Below are 20507 nucleotides of genomic sequence, written 5' to 3'. Positions count from 1 at the left end.
CTGCGCGTCTGGAGCCTGTGCTCCGCAACAAGAGAGGCCGCGATAGTGAGAGGCCCGCGCACCGCGATGAAGAGTGGCCCTCACTTGCCACAACTAGAGAAAGCCCTCGCACAGAAATGAAGACCCAACACAGCCAAAAATAAATTAATTAATTTAAAAAAAAAAAGAAAAAGAAATGGGCAGAAGACCTAAATAGTTATTTCTCCAAAGAAGACATACAGATGGCCAACAAGCACATGAAAAGATGCTCCACATCACTAATTAATGGAGAAATGCAAATCAAAACTACAGTGAGGTAACACCTCACATTGGTCAGAATGGCCATCATCAAGAAGTCAACAGGGACTTCCCTGGTGGCACAGTGGTTAAGAATCCACCTGCCAATGCAGGGGACACAAGTTTGATCCCTGGTCCTGGAAGATCCCACATGCTGCAGAGCAACTGAGCCCGTGTGCCACAACTACTGAAGCCTGCGCACCTAAAGCCCATGCTCTGCAACAATAGAAGCCACTGCAATGAGAAGCCCGTGCACCGCAAGGAAGAGTAGCCCCTGCTTGCCACAACTAGAGAAAGCCTGCATGCAGCAACAAAGACCCAACACAGCCATCCATACGTAAATAAATAAATAAAATAAATACAATTTTATTTATTAAAAAAAAAAAGTCTACAAATAACAAATACTGGAGAGGGTGTGGAGAAAAGGGAACTCTCCTACACTGTTGGTGAGAATGTAAATTGGTACAACCATTATGGAGAACAGTATGCAGGTTCCTTAAAAAACTAAAATTAGAACTACCATATGACCCAGCAATCCCACTCCTGGGCATATATCTGGAGAAAAACATGCTCTGAAAGTATACATGCACCCCAATGTTCATTGCAGCACAGTTTACAATAGCCAGGATATGGAAGCAACCTAAATGTCCACTGACAGACGAATGGATAAAGAAGATGTGGTACATGTATACAATGGAATGCTACTCAGCCATAAAAAAAGAACAAAATAATGCCATTTGCAGCAACATGGATGGACCTAGAGATTATTATACTAAGTGAAGTCAAGTCAGAGAAAGACAAATACCATTATGATATCACTCAAATGTGGAATCTAATTTAAAACTGATACAAAGGAACTTATTCACAAAACAGAAATAATAGACTCACAGACATAGAAAACAAACTTATGGTTGCCAAAGGGGAAACGAGGGGAGGGATAAATTAGTCTGGTTTAAAAGTGTACATACTACTATATAAAATAGATAACCAACAAGGACCTACTGTATAGCACAGGCAACTATACTCGATATTCTGTAATAACCTATATGAGAAAAGAATTTCAAAAAGAATAGATACATGTATATGTATAACTGAATTACTCTGCTGTACACCTGAAACTAACACACCACTGTAAATCAACTCTATTTCAATAAAATTTTTAAAAACAGGCAAGCACAGAAAAAGTAAACAAATGTAGATAGCGGTTATTTTGAGGTAGAATATTTTTATTGAATCCCTTCCAGCATTTTCCAAATTTTCAAAAATGACCACATATTACTTGTATAAACAAAAAAAGTAATGTTATTTTTTGCACTTTTCATTTGCTTCAGCACACTAATAATGGAAAAACTGGGAAATAAAATACTCAAAAGTGAAGTAGTTAAGTTTAAATCATTTTGTGACTAGTGTGAGAATCCATTTTTCTTATAAAGAACATAACTATATGCAAGATGGATTATGTAGCTACCCACCACCAGTCCCTCCCATCAGGAAACTTGCACAAGCCTCTTAGATAGCCTCATCCACCAGAGGGCAGACAGCAGAAGCAAGAGGAACTACAATCCTGCAGCCTGTGGAACAAAAACCACATTCACAAAAAGACAGACCAGATGAAAAGGCAGAGGGCTATATACCAGATGAAGGAACAAGAAAAAACCCCAGAAAAACAACTAAATGAAGTGGAGATAGGCAACCTTCCAGAAAAAAGAATTCAGAATAATGATAGTGAAGATGATCCAGGACCTCGGAAAAAGAATGGAGGCAAAGATCGAGAAGATGCAAGAAATGTTTAACAAAGAACTAGAAGAATTAAAGAACAAACAGATGAACAATACAATAACTGAAATGAAAACTACACTAGAAGGAATCAATAGCAGAAAAACTGAGGCAGAAGAATGCATAAGTGACCTGGAAGACAGAATGGTGGAATTCACTGCTGTGGAACAGACTAAAGAAAAAAGAATGAAAAGAAATGAAGACAGCCTAAGAGACCTCTGGGACAACATTAAACGCAACAACATTCGCATTATAGGGGTCCCAGAAGGAGAAGAGAAAAAGAAAGGGACTGAGAAAATATGTGAAGAGATTATAGTCGAAAACTTCCCTAACATGGGAAAGGAAATAGTTAATCAAGTCCTGGAAGCACAGAGAGTCCCATACAGGATAAACCCAAGGAGAAACACGCCGAGACACATATTAATCAAACTGTCAAAAATTAAATATAAAGAAAACATATTAAAAGCAGCAAGGGAAAAACGACAAATAACACACAAGGGAATCCCCGTAAGGTTAACATCTGATTTCTCAGCAGAAACTCTGCAAGCCAGAAGGGAGTGGCAGGATATATTTAAAGTGATGAAGGAGAAAAACCTACAACCAAGATTACTCTACCCGGCAAGGATCTCATTCAGATCTGATGGAGAAATTAAAACCTTTACAGACAAGCAAAAGCTGAGAGAGTTCAGCACCACCAAACCAGCTCTACAACAAATGCTAAAGGAACTTCTCTAGGCAAGAAACACTAGAGAAGAAAAGGGCCTACAAAAACAAACCCAAAACAATTAAGAAAATGGTCATAGGAACATACATATTGATAATTACCTTAAATGTAAATGGATTAAATGCTCCAACCAAAAGACACAGGCTTGCTGAATGGATACAAAAACAAGACCCACATATATGCTGTCTACAAGAGACCCACTTCACACCTAGGGACACATACAGACTGAAAGCGAGGGGATGGAAAAAGATATTCCATGCAAATGGAAATCAAAAGAAAGCTGGAGTAGCTATACTCATATCAGATAAAATAGACTTTAAAATAAAGAATGTTACAAGAGACAAGGAAGGGCATTACATAATGATCAAGGGATCAATCCAAGAAGAAGATTTAACAATTATAAATATATATGCACCCAACATAGGGGCACCTCAATACATAAGGCAACTGCTAACAGCTATAAAAGAGGAAATTGACAGTAACACAATAATAGTGGGGGACTTTAACACCTCACTTACACCAAGGGACAGATCATCCAAAATGAAAATAAATAAGGAAACAGAAGCTTTAAATGACACAATAGACCAGCTAGATTTAATTGATATTTATAGGACATTCCATCCAAAAACAGCAGACTACACTTTTTTCTCAAGTGCGCACAGAACATTCTCCAGGACAGATCACATCTTGGGTCACAAATCAAGCCTCAGTAAATTTAAGAAAATTGAAATATCAAACATCTTTTCTGACCACAACACTATGAGATTAGAAATGAATTACAGGGGAAAAAAACGTAAAAAACACAAACACATGGAGGCTAAACAATATGTTACTAAATAACGAAGAGATCACTGAAGAAATCAAAGAGGAAATCAAAAAATACTTAGAGACAAATGACAATGAAAACACAATGATCCAAAACCTATGGGATGCAGCAAAAGCAGTTGAAGAGGGAAGTTTATAGCTATACCAGCCTACCTCAAGAAACAAGAAAAATCTCAAGTAAACAATCCAACCTTACACCTAAAGGAACTAGAGAAAGAAGAATAAACAAAACCCGAAGTTAGCAGAAGGAAAGAAATCATAAAGATCAGAGCAGAAATAAATGAAATAGAAAAAAAGAAAACAATAGCAAAGATCAATAAAACTAAAAGCTGGTTCTTTGAGAAGATAAACAAAATTGATAAACCATTGGCCAGACTCATCAAGAAAAAGAGGGAGAGGACTCACATCAAGAAAATTAGAAATGAAAAAGGAGAAGTTACAACAGACATTGCAGAAATACAAAGCATCCTAAGAGACTACTACAAGCAACTCTGTGCCAATAAAATGGACAACCTGGAAGAAATGGACAACCTGGAAGAAATGGACAAATTCTTAGAAAGGTATAACCTTCCAAGACTGAACCAGGAAGAAACAGAAAATATGAACAGACCAATCACAAGTAATGAAATTGAAACTGTGATTAAGAATCTTCCAACAAACAAAAGTCTAGGACCAGATGGCTTCACAAGTGAATTCTATCAAACATTTAGAGAAGAGCTAACACCCATCCTTCTCAAACTCTTCCAAAAAATTGCAGAGGAAGGAACACTCCCAAACTCATTCTACGAGGCCACCATCACCCTGATACCAAAACCAGACAAAGATACTACAAAAAAAGAAAATTACTGACCAATATCACTGATGAATCCAGATGCAAAAATCCTCAACAAAATACTAGCAAACACACTCCAACAACACATTAAAAGGATCACACACCATGATCAAGTGGGATTTAGCCGAGGGATGCAAGGATCCTTCAATATACGCAAATCAATCAGTGTGATACACCATACTAACAAACTGAAGAATAAAAACCATATGATCATCTCAATAGATGCAGAAAAAGCTTTTGAACAAAATTCAACACGCATTTATGATAAAAACTCTCCAGAAAGTGGGCATAGAGGGAACCTACCTCAACATAATAAAGGCCATATATGACAAACCCACAGCAAACATCATTCTCAATGGTGAAAAGCTGAAAGCATTTCCTCTAAGGTCAGGAACAAGACAAGGGTGTGCACTCTCACCACTATTATTCAACATAGTTTTGGAAGTTTTAACCATGGCCATCAGAGAAAAAAAAGAAATAAAAGGAATACAAATTGGAAAAGAAGAAGTAAAACTGTCATTGTCTGCAGATGAGATGATACTATACATAGAGAATCCTAAAACTGCCACCAGAAAACTACTAGAGCTAATCAATGAATTTGGTAAAGTTGCAGGATACAAAATTAATGCACAGAAATCTCTTGCATTCCTATACACTAATGATGAAAAATCTGAAAGAGAAATTATGGAAACACTCCCATTTACCAATGCAAGCAAAAGAATAAAATACCTAGGAATAAACCTACCTAGGGAGACAAAAGACCTGTATGCAGAAAACTATAAGACACTGATGAAAGAAATTAAAGGTGGAGAAATATACCATGTTCTTGGATTGGAAGAATCAATATTGTGAAAATGACTCTACTACCCAAAGCAATCTACAGATTCAATGCAATCCCTATCAAATTACCAATGGCATTTTTTAAGGAACTAGAACAAATCATCTTAAAATCTGTATGGAGACACAAAAGACCCCGAATAGCCAAAGCAGTCTTGAGGGAAAAAAAACGGAGCTGGAGGAATCAGACTCCCTGACTTCAGGCTATACTACAAAGCTACAGTAATCAAGACAATATGGTACTGGCACAAAAACAGAAACATAGATCTATGGAACAAGATAGAAAGCCCAGAGACAAACCCACGCACCTATGGTCAACTAATCTATGACAAAGGAGGCAAAGATATACAATGGAGAAAAGACAGTCTCTGCAATAAGTGGTGCTGGGAAAACTGGACAGCTACATGTAAAAGAAGGAAATTAGAACACTCCCTAACACCATACACAAAAATAAACTCAAAATGGATTAAAGACCTAAATGTAAGACTGGACACTATAAAACTCTTAGAAGAAAACATAGGAAGAACACTCTTTGACATAAATCACAGCAAGTGTTTTTTGACCCAGCTCCCAGGGTAATGGAAATAAAAACAAAAATAAACAGATGGGACCTAATGAAACTTCAAAGCTTTTGCACAGCAAAGGAAACCATAAACAAGACCAAAAGACAACCCTCAGAATGGGAGAAAATATTTGCAAATGAATCAACGGACAAAGGATTGATCTCCAAAATATATAAACAGCTCATGCAGCTCAATATTAAAGAAACAAACAACCCAATCCAAAAATGGGCAGAAGACCTAAACAGACATTTCTCCAAAGAAGACATACAGATGGCCAAGAAGCACATGAAAAGCTGCTCAACATCACTAATTATTAGAGAAGTGCAAATCAAATCTACAGTGAGGTATCACCTCACACCAGTTAGAATGGGCATCATCCGAAAATCTACAAACAGCAAATGCTGGAGAGGGTGTGGAGAAAAGGGAACTCTCTTGCACTGTTGGTGGGAATGTAAATTGATACAGCCACTATGGAGAACAGTTATGGAGGTTCCTTAAAAAACTAAAAACAGAATTACCATATGATCCAGCAATCCCACTACTGGGCATATACCCAGAGAAAACCATAATTCAAAAAGACACATGTACCCCAATATTCATTGCAGCACTATTTACAATAGCCAGGTCATGGAAGCAACCTAAATGCCCATCGACAGATGAATGGATACAGAAGTTGTGGTACATATATACAATGGAATATTACTCAGCCATAAAAAGGAACAAAATTTAGTCATTTGTTGAGACGTGGATGGATCTAGAGACTGTCATACAGAGTGAAGTAAGTCAGAAAGAGAAAAACAAATATCGTATATTAATGCATGTATGTGGAACCTAGAAAAATGGTACAGATGAGCCAGTTTGCAGGGCAGAAGTTGAGACACAGATGTAGAGAATGGACATATGGACACCAAGGGGGGAAAACTGCGGTGAGGTGGGGATGGTGGTGTGCTGAATTGGGCGATTGGGATTGACATGTATACACTGATGTGTATAAAATTGATGCCTAATAAGAACCTGCAGTATAAAAAAACAAACAAAACAACTAATACTAAACTTTCATTGGGTTATTTGTATGGAAATACGTTAATATAAATGTTTCAGACATTACATGAAATTTCTAAAAATCTTATATTTGTATTTGTATGGAAATATGTATGGAAATATGTTAATATAAATGTTTCAGACATTACATGAAAGCTCTAAAAATCTTATATGTTCTGGTATAATGTTATAAGTAATAATCCTAGTTATTACTTTAAAATGTATATCTCAGAAATAACTAATTTTCTTGTCAACTGCATTATTATGAACTTTCGTCAAATCTTTAACCATGGTCATTTTTAAGTCTTTTGTCATTTACAGACAGTTCTGGGTGTACTCTGATGCTTTTGCAAGTATGTTCCTATAAAAGGGTTTCATCTTCAAGGAATTCATGGAAAAGACTCTGACAAGTACAGGTTTCTGGTAACTGACTATACTGCTGAAGTGAATGAATAAGCATTTTCAGAACTCTAATGGAAAACTGATGAACTCATAAAAGTGCTAACAAAAGATCAAGATGAAAAAAAAAAATTAATTACATGGGAGTGAGTGAACTGATGAGGATGATTATAATTTTTGTGACTTTGTTTGAATTAAAAAAAAAATCCCACAAGGACTCAGAGGCAAAAAATATACAAATCAATTTTCACTGCAAAGTAAAGGAGCTGTTACAGTGGAGGATTACTGGACTGAATGTCAATATTATGACATAGTATGAGTGTGTTTCGTGTTTGGTAATTGCAATCATTGTTGCTTTTGTTGTGGTCATCCATTTACAATGCTTGGTGTCAGTCTATTTATCTCTTGTAAAAATAAAATACAGTGTGTGTGTGTGAAAAAAAAGATGGATTATGTAAAAACATGCATAAAGCTAAAGATTCAAAATGAGACAAGAAAGGTAATTTTCTTTTGTACAGATGGTAAAATATTTAGATTTCCTTTACAGTTAAAACTTATTTCTACAATTTTTAAGATAAGGCTTCTGTTCTGATTTATCAATAGATTGTCCAAGAAGCTCTGGACAAAGCCCGAGAAGGCCGTACCTGCATCGTGATCGCTCACCGCCTGTCCACCATTCAGAATGCAGACGTGATAGTGGTGATTGAGAACGGCAAAGTCAGGGAGCACGGCACACACCAGCAGCTGCTAGCACAGAGAGGCATCTATTTCTCTATGGTCAATGTCCAGGCTGGGACACAGAACTGATGAACTCTTGTTATAGTGTATCTTAAAAATAAATACAAATCATTCTACAACTTTTTCTGATTTAGAGACTTCTTTTCTAAGTCATCATAAAATAGGGGTATATCTTATTCCATATCAATTTAGAACATCCAATTTGGGGTTGGATATTACAGCATTTGAAATTTAGGAGTTAAAAGTAATATCTGGCTTGATAAAGTATGAAAACAGCCTAGCTCTGAGTTACCAAAAACATATGGAGAGAATATCACTCAACCATAAAAAGGAATGAAGTAACACCATTTGCAGCAACATGGATGGACCTAGAGATTATCACACTAAATGAAATAAGTCAGAGAAAAATACCACATGATATCACTTATATGTGGAATCTAAAAAAGAAATATGATACAAGTGAACTTATTTACAAAACAGAAAAAGACTCAGAAAACAAACTTATGGTTAGCAAAAGGGAAAGGGGGAGGGGTAAATTTGGAATTTAAGATCAACAGGTATGCACTACTATATATAAAAATAAACAGCAAGGATCTACTGTATAGCACAGGGAACAATATTCAATATCTTGAAATAACCTATAATGGAAAAGAACCTGAAAAAAAATGTGTATATATATATATATATATATATATATATATATATATATATATATATATATATATATATATATATATATATAAAAAAAACAGAATCACTTTGCTGTACACCTGAAACACTATAAATCAACCATACTTGAATAAAAAAATTTAAAAATCATATGGAGAAAGTGAAGAGCAGAGTTTAGGTATATAAAACTGTAGAATTAAGATTCAATGCGATCCCTATCAAATTACCCATGACATTTTTCACAGAACTAAAATAATCCTAAAATTCATATGAAACCATAAAAGACACAGAATTGCCAAAGCAATCCTGAAGAAAAAGAACAACCCAGGAGGCATAACCCTCTCAGACTTCAGAGAGTACTACAAAGCTACAGTAATCAAAATAGCATGGTGGAACTTCCCTGGTGGGACAGTGGTTAAGAATCCACCTGCCAATGCAGGGGACACGGGTTCAAGCCCTGGTCTGGGAAGATCCCACATGCCACAGAGCAACTAAGCCCGTGTGCCACTACTACTGAGCCTGCGCTCTAGAGCCCACAAGCCACAACTACTGAGCCCACGTGCCTGGAGCCCATGCTCCGCAACAAGAGAAGCCACCACAATGAGAAGCCCACGCACCGCAACTAAGAGTAGCCCCCACTTGCCGCAACTAGAGAAAGCCCGCCTGCAGCAATGAAGACCCAACGCAGCCAAAAATAAAAATAAATTAATTAATTTTAAAAAGTACTTAAATGTAAAGGTTTAAAAAAAAAAACAGCATGGTATTAGCACGAAAACAGACATATGGATCAATGAAACAGAATAGAGAGCCCAGAAATAAACCCACATGCCTATGGTCAATTAATCTTTGACAAAGGAGGCAAGAATATACAATGGGAAAAAGACAAGTCTCTTCAGCAAGTGATGCTGGGAAAGCTGAACAGCCACATGTAAATCAATGAAGCTAGAACACACCTTCACACCATACACAAAAATAAAATGGCCTAAAGACTTAAACATAAGACATGACACCATAAAACTCCTAGAAGAGATAATAGGCAAAACATTCTCTGACATAACTTGGACCAATGTTTTCTTAGGTCAGTCTCCCAAGGCAATAGAAATAAAAACAAAAATAAATGAATGGGACCCATTCAAACTTACAGGGTTTTTCACAGCAAAGGAAACTATAAACAAAATGAAAAGACAAGCTGCAGAATGGGAGAAAATATTTGCAAACAATGCGACTGACAACGGATTGATTTCCAAAATATACAAACAGCTCATACAACTCAACAACAAAAAAACAACCTAATCGAAAAATGGGCAGAAGACCTAAACAGATATTTCTCCAAAGAAGACATACAGATGGCCAACAGGTACATGAAAAGATGCTCAACATCACTAATTATCAGAGAAATGCATTTCAAAAGGACAATGAGGTATCACCTCACACTGGTCAGAATGGCCATCATTAAAAAGTCTACAAATAACAAATGCTGGAGAGGGTGTGGAGAAGAGGGAAGCCTCTTACACTGTTGGTGGGAATGTAAATTGGTACAGCCATTATGGAGAACAGTATGGAGGTTCCTCAGAAAACTAAAAATAGAGTTACCATATGATACAGCAATCTTGCTCCTGGGCATATATCCAGACAAAACTCTAATCCAAAGAGATACATGCACCCCTATGTTCATAGCAGCACTATTCACAATAACCAAGACATGCAAGCAACCTAAATGTCCACTGACAAATGGATAAAGAAGATGTGTAACAGATATACAATGGAATACTACTCAACCATAAAAAAGAACAAAATGCCATTTGCAGCAACATGGATGCAACTAGATTATCATACTGAGTGAAGTAAGTCAGAAAGAGAAAAATACCATTATGTTATCATTTATATGTGGTATCTAAAATATGACACAAATGAACCTATCTATGAAAAAGAAACATAATCATGCACATAGAGAACAGACTGGTGGTTGCCAAGGCACAGGGGGTTGGGGGAGGGATGGAGTAGGAGGTTGGGGTGGGCAGATGTGAGCTTTTATATACACAATGGATAAACAACAAGGTCCAACTATACAGCACAGAGAACTATATTCAACGTCATGTGATAAACCATAATGGAAAAAAATATATATAACTGAATCACTTTGCTGTACAGCAGAAATTAACATTGTAAATCAACTATACTTCAATTAAAAATTAATTAAATCTGTAGAATTAGACGAAGCCACAGACAGGGAAAATTCTTATGGTCCTGATTCGTTGGGTAGATAATAGGGTAGTTTGGGAACAATTTTCCTTGTTACAAAGTTAAAATATATTGTTCAATAGCGTACTCTCTTCATTGGTAAAATTTCAAGTTATTCTATTAGAAAATTGAGGTTTTAAAAAAAGGAATGTATTCCCAGCTTTATCATCAAATTCCAAGAGAAAATGGAATTGTTCTTAGACAAGCTAACTGTAGGCACACACTTCTTCCATATAAAGCAAGCAAGAGGCATATTTTTTAAATGTTTAAAACACATTAATAAAAATTGTACATATTATCTCAGTGCAACTTGAAACATTTGAAAGAAACATCAATAAAATGCTGTTTCTATAGAACTGCATTACTTTTACAAATAATTTTATTTTCCCAGAAGACTGATCCACTTCAACAAGAAGGAATATGTTTAGTTGGAGACCAAAAAGGAATATTCTAGGCAACCCTTGGAAGTTAGCCACTCTGAAATGTTTTTTCCTTAATTTACTGCAGCAATAACCATTCTCACTGCTGTGACAGGTTGTTTAGGTCAGTAATCTATCCAAATCAGGTCTTCTATATGTAATAAATCATATATACCAGGGAATTTTTCAAATGTAACCATGTGTAGCAGTAGACTGAATTTCAGTTAACCAAGAGAGGAGTGGGGCAAAGGGTATGTTACCACAGTGACTCAAGGTGAGAATTCAACCTACTCTTATGTAATTATTCTCAAACTTGCCTGGTAAGGATCATGGAGCATATGCTCCTAGAAATTCTGACTCAGTAGGTGTGAGTAAGGCCCAGGAATCTCTTTGTAGAAAGCATTCCAGACGATTCTTAACTTCGGGCAGGTAAGAGGAACATGTTAAAGCATGAGTGAAAAGAGGTTTCTCTGCAGGAGGTGATCAGCTTCTAAAATACCCAATTCTTTAGATATTATTTAAAAACAACCAAAGAGGCCTTACAACTTCTACCTTTCACTCTTGGAACATTCCCACTGCCCAGTATGAAGTCCAGGCTAGAATCCTGAATGATCAAAGACCATGCAGAGAGAATCCCAGCCAGTAAGTCCCCAGGCAGTGGTGAGGCTGTCTCAGACTTCCCAGCCTCACCCAGCAGCCTGGTGATGGCAGCGGCATAACTCACTCAGGCAAGACAGAAGCAGAGCCATCCAAATGGGCACAGCCAACTGACAGAGTCACGAGAAATGATCATAAGACAGTAGGTTTTGCATGGTTTATTACACAATACATAACTGATCAGAAAGTACAATGTCCAACAGGAATGAAGCACTTACTAAAACACTAAACAAGAAGCTGTATGATTTTGAGAATTTTATTTTCTGAGAATAGAAACTACAAAACAGAACAAAGGAAAGATAAATCCTGAGAATCTGATTTAGTATTTAATCCTTTTAAAGTCACTGATTTTAAATATAAATGCTTTAATTTCATATTCACAAAACTAATTATAACAATATACTATAATAAATTTTTTTAGGGTTTTTCATGTATGTCAGAGGGAGTAAACCTCCTTACTACAACCTAATTCTTTTGTCTGTTCAACATAAACTTTTTTTTAGACTAAATTGTAGTGGTCTTTCCCAAACATAGTAGACTTATATCCCTGTGGTGACTGTGGAATCATTGATTTCAGGGAAATTAGCATCCAATCCTGTATTTCATATCCTTTGGCAACTAGAAAATGTTAAAGTGCTTGAAAGATAGAGTCTATGATGATGTTCAGAGAGAAGATTTATTACCTACACAGGTACCAACAAAGATACTTAAAAGTTAGATTTGCATTGTTAAAATCTGTAGATTTGCATTGTTGAGGCTAACCTTCAAGTTTGCATAGTTCTATAGTCATATCATAATTTGCATTGCTGCTGCATCAGAAGAAGCTTAAAAATATTTCTATTTTCTATGTCAGAATAAATTTAGAGAGCATAATTCTACTAATTTCTACATTCAACAAGTTTCCTTCAGTCAACATCCCTTCCTATCTCACATCACCAACCCACTCCCGGCATCCAGTTTTATGATATGTTTTGTTAAGTGCTTACTAAATGATTGATTAGTCTCTAAAGATGAGCAATGTCCATCAGTTGCATCATATCATTGAAAGCACGAAAAGTCTGCTGAACTAGCTTTTCTGCATCAGTCTCTGGACATGATTTCCAGGCTGTACAGGCCACAATAAACCTGTGAAGCACAAATAATAAATGATGAAGTACAACACAAAAATCAACACAAAAAGGCTCCAAATAGTGATGGTGAATAGAGCCATGACCTTTATTCCATCTGGCTGTTCACATATGAAATATGATTCATTGCTCACATTAGGTAAATGTAAACTGACACAACAGGAAGTATAGCCATATTTATATATAATGCTAGGAACACTTAATTTACTACGTGACTAGAGCCTAAGGACAAAAAGGAAACAAAAAACTAGCCAGAGCTCAAGAGTGCTCTGGAGTCAGGTCTTATTGTGTTAAACAACCTCACCTCTTCCCATAGAAGACCTTCCCAACATGCCCCAAATGGAGTGAGTTAGAATATGAATTCATGCCACTGTCTGCAATAAAACTTGAACTATTTTTAAAGAAGAAGAATACAGTGCTTGAAGAGAGTAAAAAAATAATAATAAAATAGAGAAAGAAGCATAAGAGGAGAGAAAGGCTGTTTCTAGAAAAACCAGAGAGAAACTCTCCTGAAACCAAAATATGCTTTCTACCACCACGTCCTTCTAGATCCTCCTGATGAAGAAATCCCCTATCTGGCAGGTGATAAAAGTGGTCCCAGGAAGCTGAAACAAACAGGAAAGAAGCGTGGCTTCTGGTGGGCTCAGGGCCGAAACCTCGCTACTAACACTCCTGGAACTAGCCTTCCCCCTTCCAGGCACACAAATTTTCTACAGCAAAATACGCATTATGCTCAAGTTAAAATCAAAATGTTGTGTAATGTAAAGCTTGTGGATAACCATGCAATTTTCACATCACTAAAGATTAAGACTGGAAAGTACGTATCTTTGACATGTACTTCAGATTAAGCAGAACAAAATAAAAACATGTTCTGGTCCAGTATATAATGATGAAACCAATGTTTGAGTGGATTATATTTGCTGAAAGATATACAGCAACCTACAGAAAGTCCTGCCTTGTTTTCACGTAGTGATTCATGATCAGTAGGCATTTTCTAGCTACAATTGTGCATATACTTCTCAAATATTTAGCAAGATCTAAATATTTCTTTGCAAAGAGCAACGATTTCTATTTATGTGTTAAATTTTTTAAAAATTCAGTTATTTTTAAATTATAGAAAGAACAATCATTCCTACATGACCAATTCACAAAAGAATATATACAGATGCCAATAAACAAAGAGAAAATGTTTTGCTCCACAGAATTCAGGTTAGGTTATTTTTCCCTATAAAATTTGTACAGCCTGCTTCATAATATCTAAAGCTGGCAATCATGTGATGAAATAAGGAAAGATATAATATTATCATTATTTGTAATAAGAAAAACTGGAAATAGTATGGAAGTGGTTAAATTATGAAATCCATAACACTAGACATAACTCAACCATTAAAATACCTCAAAGGATATTTAATGGCATTGGGAAATGCTTGAAGTAATATTAAGTGAGAGTGCAATTCACAAAAAGGACACTAAAATATGTACAATATGATCTAAATTTGTAATAATTACACACAATCTACGTATATTATAGATTAGAAAGATAATGGTCTTATGTCTTATAATGGAAATGTTAACTTTGTTCCTATATTTTTCCATATTTTACAAATTTTTTTACATTGAGCATGCAGTACATTTAAAATAAAATGTTGCACTCCCTCTTGCAAGAGCACTGGAATCACAACTAACTGCTGAACAATCATCGACAGAAAGATACTGGAACTCATCAAAAAAGATACCCCACATCCAAAGACAGAGGAGAAGCCGCAGTGAGAAGGTAGGATAGGCGCAATCACAATAAAATCAAATCCCAGAACTGCTAGGTGGGTGACTCACAAACTGGAGAACAATAATACCAAAGAAGTCCACCCACTGGAGTGAAGGTTCTGAGCACCATGTCAGGCTTCCCAACCTGGGGGTCCAGCAACGGGAGGAGGAATTCCCAGAGAATCAGACTTGAAGGCTAGTGGGATTTGATTGCAGGACTTCGACAGAACTGGAGGAAACAGAGACTCCACTCTTGGAGGGCACACACAAAGTAGTGTGCGCATCAGGACCCAGGGGAAGGAGCAGTGACACCACAGGAGACTGAACCAGACCTATCTGCTAGTGTTGGAGGGTCTCCTGCAGAGATGGGGGTGGCTGTCTCTCACCGTGAGGACAAGGACACTAGCAGCAGAAGTTCTGGGAAGTACTCCTTGTTTTGAGCCCTCCCAGAGTCTGCCATTAGCCCCACCGAACAGCCGGGTAGGCTCTAGGGCTGGGTTACCTCAGGCCAAACAACTAACAGGGAGAGAACCCAGCCCCACACAACAGCAGACAAGCTGATTAAAGTTTTACTGACCTCTGCCCACCAGAGCAACACCCAGCTCTACGCACCACCAGTCCCTCCCGTCAGGAAGCTTGCACAAGCTTGCACAATGATAGCTTCATCCACCAGAGGGCAGACAGCAGAAGCAAGAAGAACTACAGTTCTGCAGCCTGTGGAACAAAAACCACATTCACAGAAAGATAGACAAAACGAAAAGGCAGAGGACTATGTACCAGATGAAGGAATAAGATAAAACCCCAGAAAAACAGCAAAATGAAGTGGAGATAGGCAACCTTCCAGAAAAGAATTCAGAATGATAGTGAAGTTGATCCAGGACCTCAGAAAAAGAATGGAGGCAAAGATCGAGAAGATGCAAGAAATGTTTAACAAAGACCTAGAAGAATAAAAGAACAAACAGAGATGAACAATACAATAACTGAAATGAAAAATACACTAGAAGGAATCAACAGCAGAATAACTGAGGCAGAAGAACGGATAATGACCTGGAAGACAGAATGGTGGAATTCACTGCCGCAGAACAGAATTAAAAAAAAAAGAATGAAAATAAATGAAGACAGCTTAAGAGACATCTGGGACAACATTAAACACAACAATTCACATTACAGAGGTCCCAGAAGGAGAAGAGAGAGAGAAAGGAGCAGAGAAAATATGTGAAGAGATTATAATCAAAAACTTCCCCAACATGGGAAAGGAAATAGCCACCCAAGTCCAGGACAAAGAGAGTCCCAGGCACGATAAATCCAAGGAGAAACACGCCAAGACACATAGTAATCAAATTGACAAAAATTAAAGACAAAGCAAAATTATTTAAAGCAACAAGGAAAAAACAACAAATAACATACAAGGGAACTTCAATAAGGTTAACAGTTGATTTCTCAGCAGAAACTCTACAAGCCAGAAGGGAGTGGCATGATATATTTAAAGTGATGAAAGGGAAGAACCTACAAGCAAGATTACTCTACCCAGCAAGGATCTCATTCAGATTTGATGGAGAAATCAAAAGCTTTACAGACAAGCAAAACCTAAGAGAATTCAGCACCACCACACCAGCTCTACAACAAATGCTAAAGGAACTTCTCTAACTGGGAAACACAAGAGAAGAAAAGGACCTACAAAAACAAACCCAAAACAATTAAGAAAATGGTAATAGGAACATACATATCAATAATTATCTTAAATGTGAATGGATTAAATGCTCCAACCAAAAGACACAGGCTCGCTGAATGGATGCAAAAATAAGACCCATATATATGCTGTCTACAGGAGACCCACTTCAGACCTAGGGGCACATACAGAGTGAAAGTGAGGGGATGGAAAAAGATATTCCATGCAAATGGAAATCAAAAGAAAGCTGGAGTAGCAATACTCATATCAGATAAAATAGACTTTAAAATAAAGAATGCTGCAAGAGACAAGGAAGGACACTACAGAATGATCAAGGGATCAATCCAAGAGGAAAATATAACAATTATAAATATATATGCACCTAAGATAGGAACACCTCAGTACATAAGGCAAATGCTAACAGCTATAAAAGACGAAATCGACAGTAACACAGTAATAGTGGAGGACTTCAACACCTCATTTACACCAATGGACAGATCATCCAGACAGAAAATTAAAAAGGAAACACAAGCTTTAAATGACACAATAGACCAGTTAGATTTCATTGACATTTATAGGGCATTCCATCCAAAAACAGCAGATCACACTTTCTTCTCGAGTGCACACAGAACATTCTCCAGGATAGATTACATCTTGGGTCACAAATCAAGCCTCGGTAAATATAAGAAAATTGAAATCATATCAAGCATTTTTTCTGACCACAGCGCTATGAGACTGGAAATCAATTACAGGGGAAAAAACGTAAAAAACACAAACACATGGAGGCTAAACAATACGTTACTAAATAACCAAGAGATCACTGAAGAAATCAAAGAGGAAATCAAAAAATACCTAGAGACAAATGACAATGAAAACATGACGATCCAAAACCTATGGGATGTAGCAAAAGCAGTTCTAAGAGGGAAGTTTATAGCAATACAATCCTACCTCAAGAAACAAGAAAGGTCTCAAATAAAGAATCTAACCTTACTCCTAAAGGAACTAGAGAAAGAAGAACAAACGAAACCCAAAGTTGGTAGAAGGAAAAAAATAATAAATATCAGAGCAGAAATAAATAGAAACAAAGAAAACAATAGCAAATATCAATAAAACTAAAAGCTGGTTCTTTGAGAAGGTAAACAAAATTGACAAACCTTTAGCCAGACTCATCAAGGAAAAGAGGGAGACGATTCAAATCAATAAAATTAGAAATGAAAAAAGGAGAAGTTACAACGGACACTGCAGAAATACAAAGCATCCTAAGAGATTACTACAAGAACTCTATGCCAATAAAAGGGACAACCTGGAAGAAATGGACAAATTTTTAGAAAAGTATAACCTTCCAAGACTGACCAGGAAGAAATAGAAAATATGAACAGACCTATCACAAGTAATGAAATTGAAACTGTGATTAAGAATCTTCCAACAAACAAAAGTCCAGGACCAGATGACTTCACAGGTGAAATCTACCAAACATTTAGAGAAGAGCTAACACCCATCCTTCTCAAACTCTTCCAAAAAATTGCAGAGGAAGGAACACTCCCAAACTCATTCTACGAGGCCACCATCACCCTGATACCAAAACCAGACAAAGATACTACAAAAAAAGAAAATTACTGACCAATATGACTGATGAATACATATGCAAAAATCCTCAACAAGATACTAGCAAACACACTCCAACAACACATTAGAAGGATCACGCACCATGATCAAGTGGGATTTATCCCAGGGATGCAAGGATTCTTCAACATACACAAATCAATCAATGTGATACACCATATTAACAAATTGAAGAATAAAAACCATATGATCATCTCAATAGATGCAGAAAAAGCTTTTGACAAAATTCAACACCCATTTATGATAAAAACTCTCTAGAAAGTGGGCATAGAGGGAACCCACCTAAACATAATAAAGGCCATGTACGACAAACCCACAGCAAACATCATTCTCAATGGTGAAAAACTGAAAGCATTTCCTCTAAGATCAGGAACAAGACAAGGATGTCCACTCTCGCCACTATTATTCAACATGGTTTTGGAAGTCCTAGCCACAGCAATCAGAGAAGAAAAAGAAATAAAAGGAATCCAAATTGGAAAAGAAGAAGTAAAACTGTCACTGTTTGCAGATGATATGATACTGTACATAGATAATCCTAAAGATGCCGCGAGAAAACTACTAGAGCTAATCAACGCATTTGGTAAAGCTGCAGGATACACAATTAATGCACAGAAATCTCTTGCATTCCTATACACTAACAATGAAAGATCAGAAAGAGAAATTAAGGAAAGAATCCCATTCACCATTGCAACAAAAAGAATAAAATACGTAGGAATAAACCTACCAAAGGAGGTAAAAGACCTGTACTCAGAAAACTATAAGACACTGATGAAAGAAGTCAAAGACGACACAAACAGATGGAGAGATAGATACCATGTTTTTGGACTGGAAGAATCAACATTGTGAAAATGACTATACTACCCAAAGCAATCTACACATTCAATTCAATCCCTATCAAATTATCAATGTCATTTTTTACAGAACTAGAACAAAAAATCTTATAATTTGTATGAAGACACAAAAGACCCCGAATAGCCAAAGCAATTTTGAGGGAAAAAAACGGAGCTGGAGGAATCAGACTCCCTGACTTCAGACTATACTACACAAAGCTACAGTAATCAAGACAATATGGTGCTGGCACAAAAACAGAAATACAGATCAATGGAACAGAATGAAAAGCCCAGCGATAAACCCAGGCACCTATGGTTAACTAATCTATGAGAAAGGAGGCAAGGATATACAATGGAGAAAAGACAGTCTCTGCAATAAGTGGTGCTGGGAAAACTGGACAGTACATGTAAAAGGATGAAATTAGAACACTACCTAACACCATACACAAAAATAAACTCAAAATGGATTAAAGACCTAAACGTAAGACTGGACACTATAAAACTCTTAGAAGAAAACATAGGAAGAATACTCTTTGACATAAATCACAGCAAGTGTTTTTTGACCCACCTCCCAGGGTAATGGAAATAAAAACAAAAATAAACAGATGGGACCTAATGAAACTTCAAAGCTTTTGCACAGCAAAGGAAACCATAAACAAGACGAAAAGACAACCCTCAGAATGGGAGAAAATATTTGCAAATGAATCAACGGACAAAGGATTGATCTCCAAAATATATAAACAGCTCATGCAGCTCAATATTAAAAAAAAAAACCCAATCCAAAAATGGGCAGAAGACCTAAGTAGACATTTCTCCAAAGAAGACATACAGAGGGCCAAGAGGCACATGAAAAGCTGCTCAACATCACTAATTATTAGAGGAATGCAAATCAAAACTACAGTGAGGTATCACCTCACATCGGTTAGAATGGGCATCATCAGAAAATCTACAAACAACAAATGATGGCGAGGGTGTGGAGAATGCAACAGTGCATTCCCACCAAATGCACTGTTGGTGGGAATGTAAATTGATACAGCCACTATGGAGAACAGTATGGAGGTTCCTTAAAAAACTACAAATAGAATTACCATATGACCCAGCAATCCCACTACTGGGCATACACCCAGAAAAAAACCGTAATTCAAAAAAGACACATGCACCCCAATGTTCACTGCAGCACTATTTACAGTAGCCAGGTCATGGAAGCAACCTAAATGCTCATCGACAGACGAACGGATAAAGATGTGGTACATATATACAATGGAATATTACTCAGCCATAGAAAGGAGTGAAATTGCGTCATTTGTAGAGACGTGGATGGACCTAGAGACTGTCATACAGAGTAAGTCAGAAAGAGAAAAGCAAATATCGTATATTAATGCATATATGTGGAATCTAGAAAAATGGTACAGATGAACTGGTTTGCAAGGCAGAAATAGAGACACAGATGTAGAGAACAAACATATGGACGCCAAGGGGGGAAAGTGGGGGGGGCGG

At 36.8% G+C, this 20507-nt stretch overlaps 2 protein-coding genes across 4 annotated transcripts in view; one reads left to right on the top strand and one right to left on the bottom strand.

Moving 5' to 3' along the window:
- ABCB4 (ATP binding cassette subfamily B member 4) overlaps positions 1-8092 on the top strand; it is an 83865-nt gene extending 75773 nt beyond the window's left edge. Inside the window, exon 28 of the mRNA XM_068550481.1 lies at positions 7877-8092. Within this exon, the coding sequence (XP_068406582.1) occupies positions 7877-8080 (204 nt within the window). The 3' untranslated portion in view covers positions 8081-8092. The remainder of the gene's footprint in view (positions 1-7876) is intronic.
- Positions 1-20507, bottom strand: part of CROT (carnitine O-octanoyltransferase) — a 106124-nt gene that overhangs the window by 28591 nt on the left and 57026 nt on the right. Inside the window, exon 18 of one of the 3 annotated variants that reach the window (XM_068550483.1) lies at positions 12285-13122. The exons of 1 other annotated variant lie outside the window; for it this stretch is intronic. In XM_068550483.1, coding sequence (XP_068406584.1) covers positions 13002-13122 — 121 coding nt within the window. In that variant the 3' untranslated portion in view covers positions 12285-13001. Of the gene's footprint in view, positions 1-12284; positions 13123-20507 lie in introns of those variants that run through there. One more of the 3 variants, XM_068550482.1, reaches the window with a different exon arrangement.

The sequence above is a fragment of the Eschrichtius robustus genome, chromosome 8, assembly GCF_028021215.1.
Source record: "Eschrichtius robustus isolate mEscRob2 chromosome 8, mEscRob2.pri, whole genome shotgun sequence".
NCBI lineage: Eukaryota > Metazoa > Chordata > Mammalia > Artiodactyla > Eschrichtiidae > Eschrichtius > Eschrichtius robustus.
This window is presented reverse-complemented; position numbering and strand designations above follow the sequence as displayed.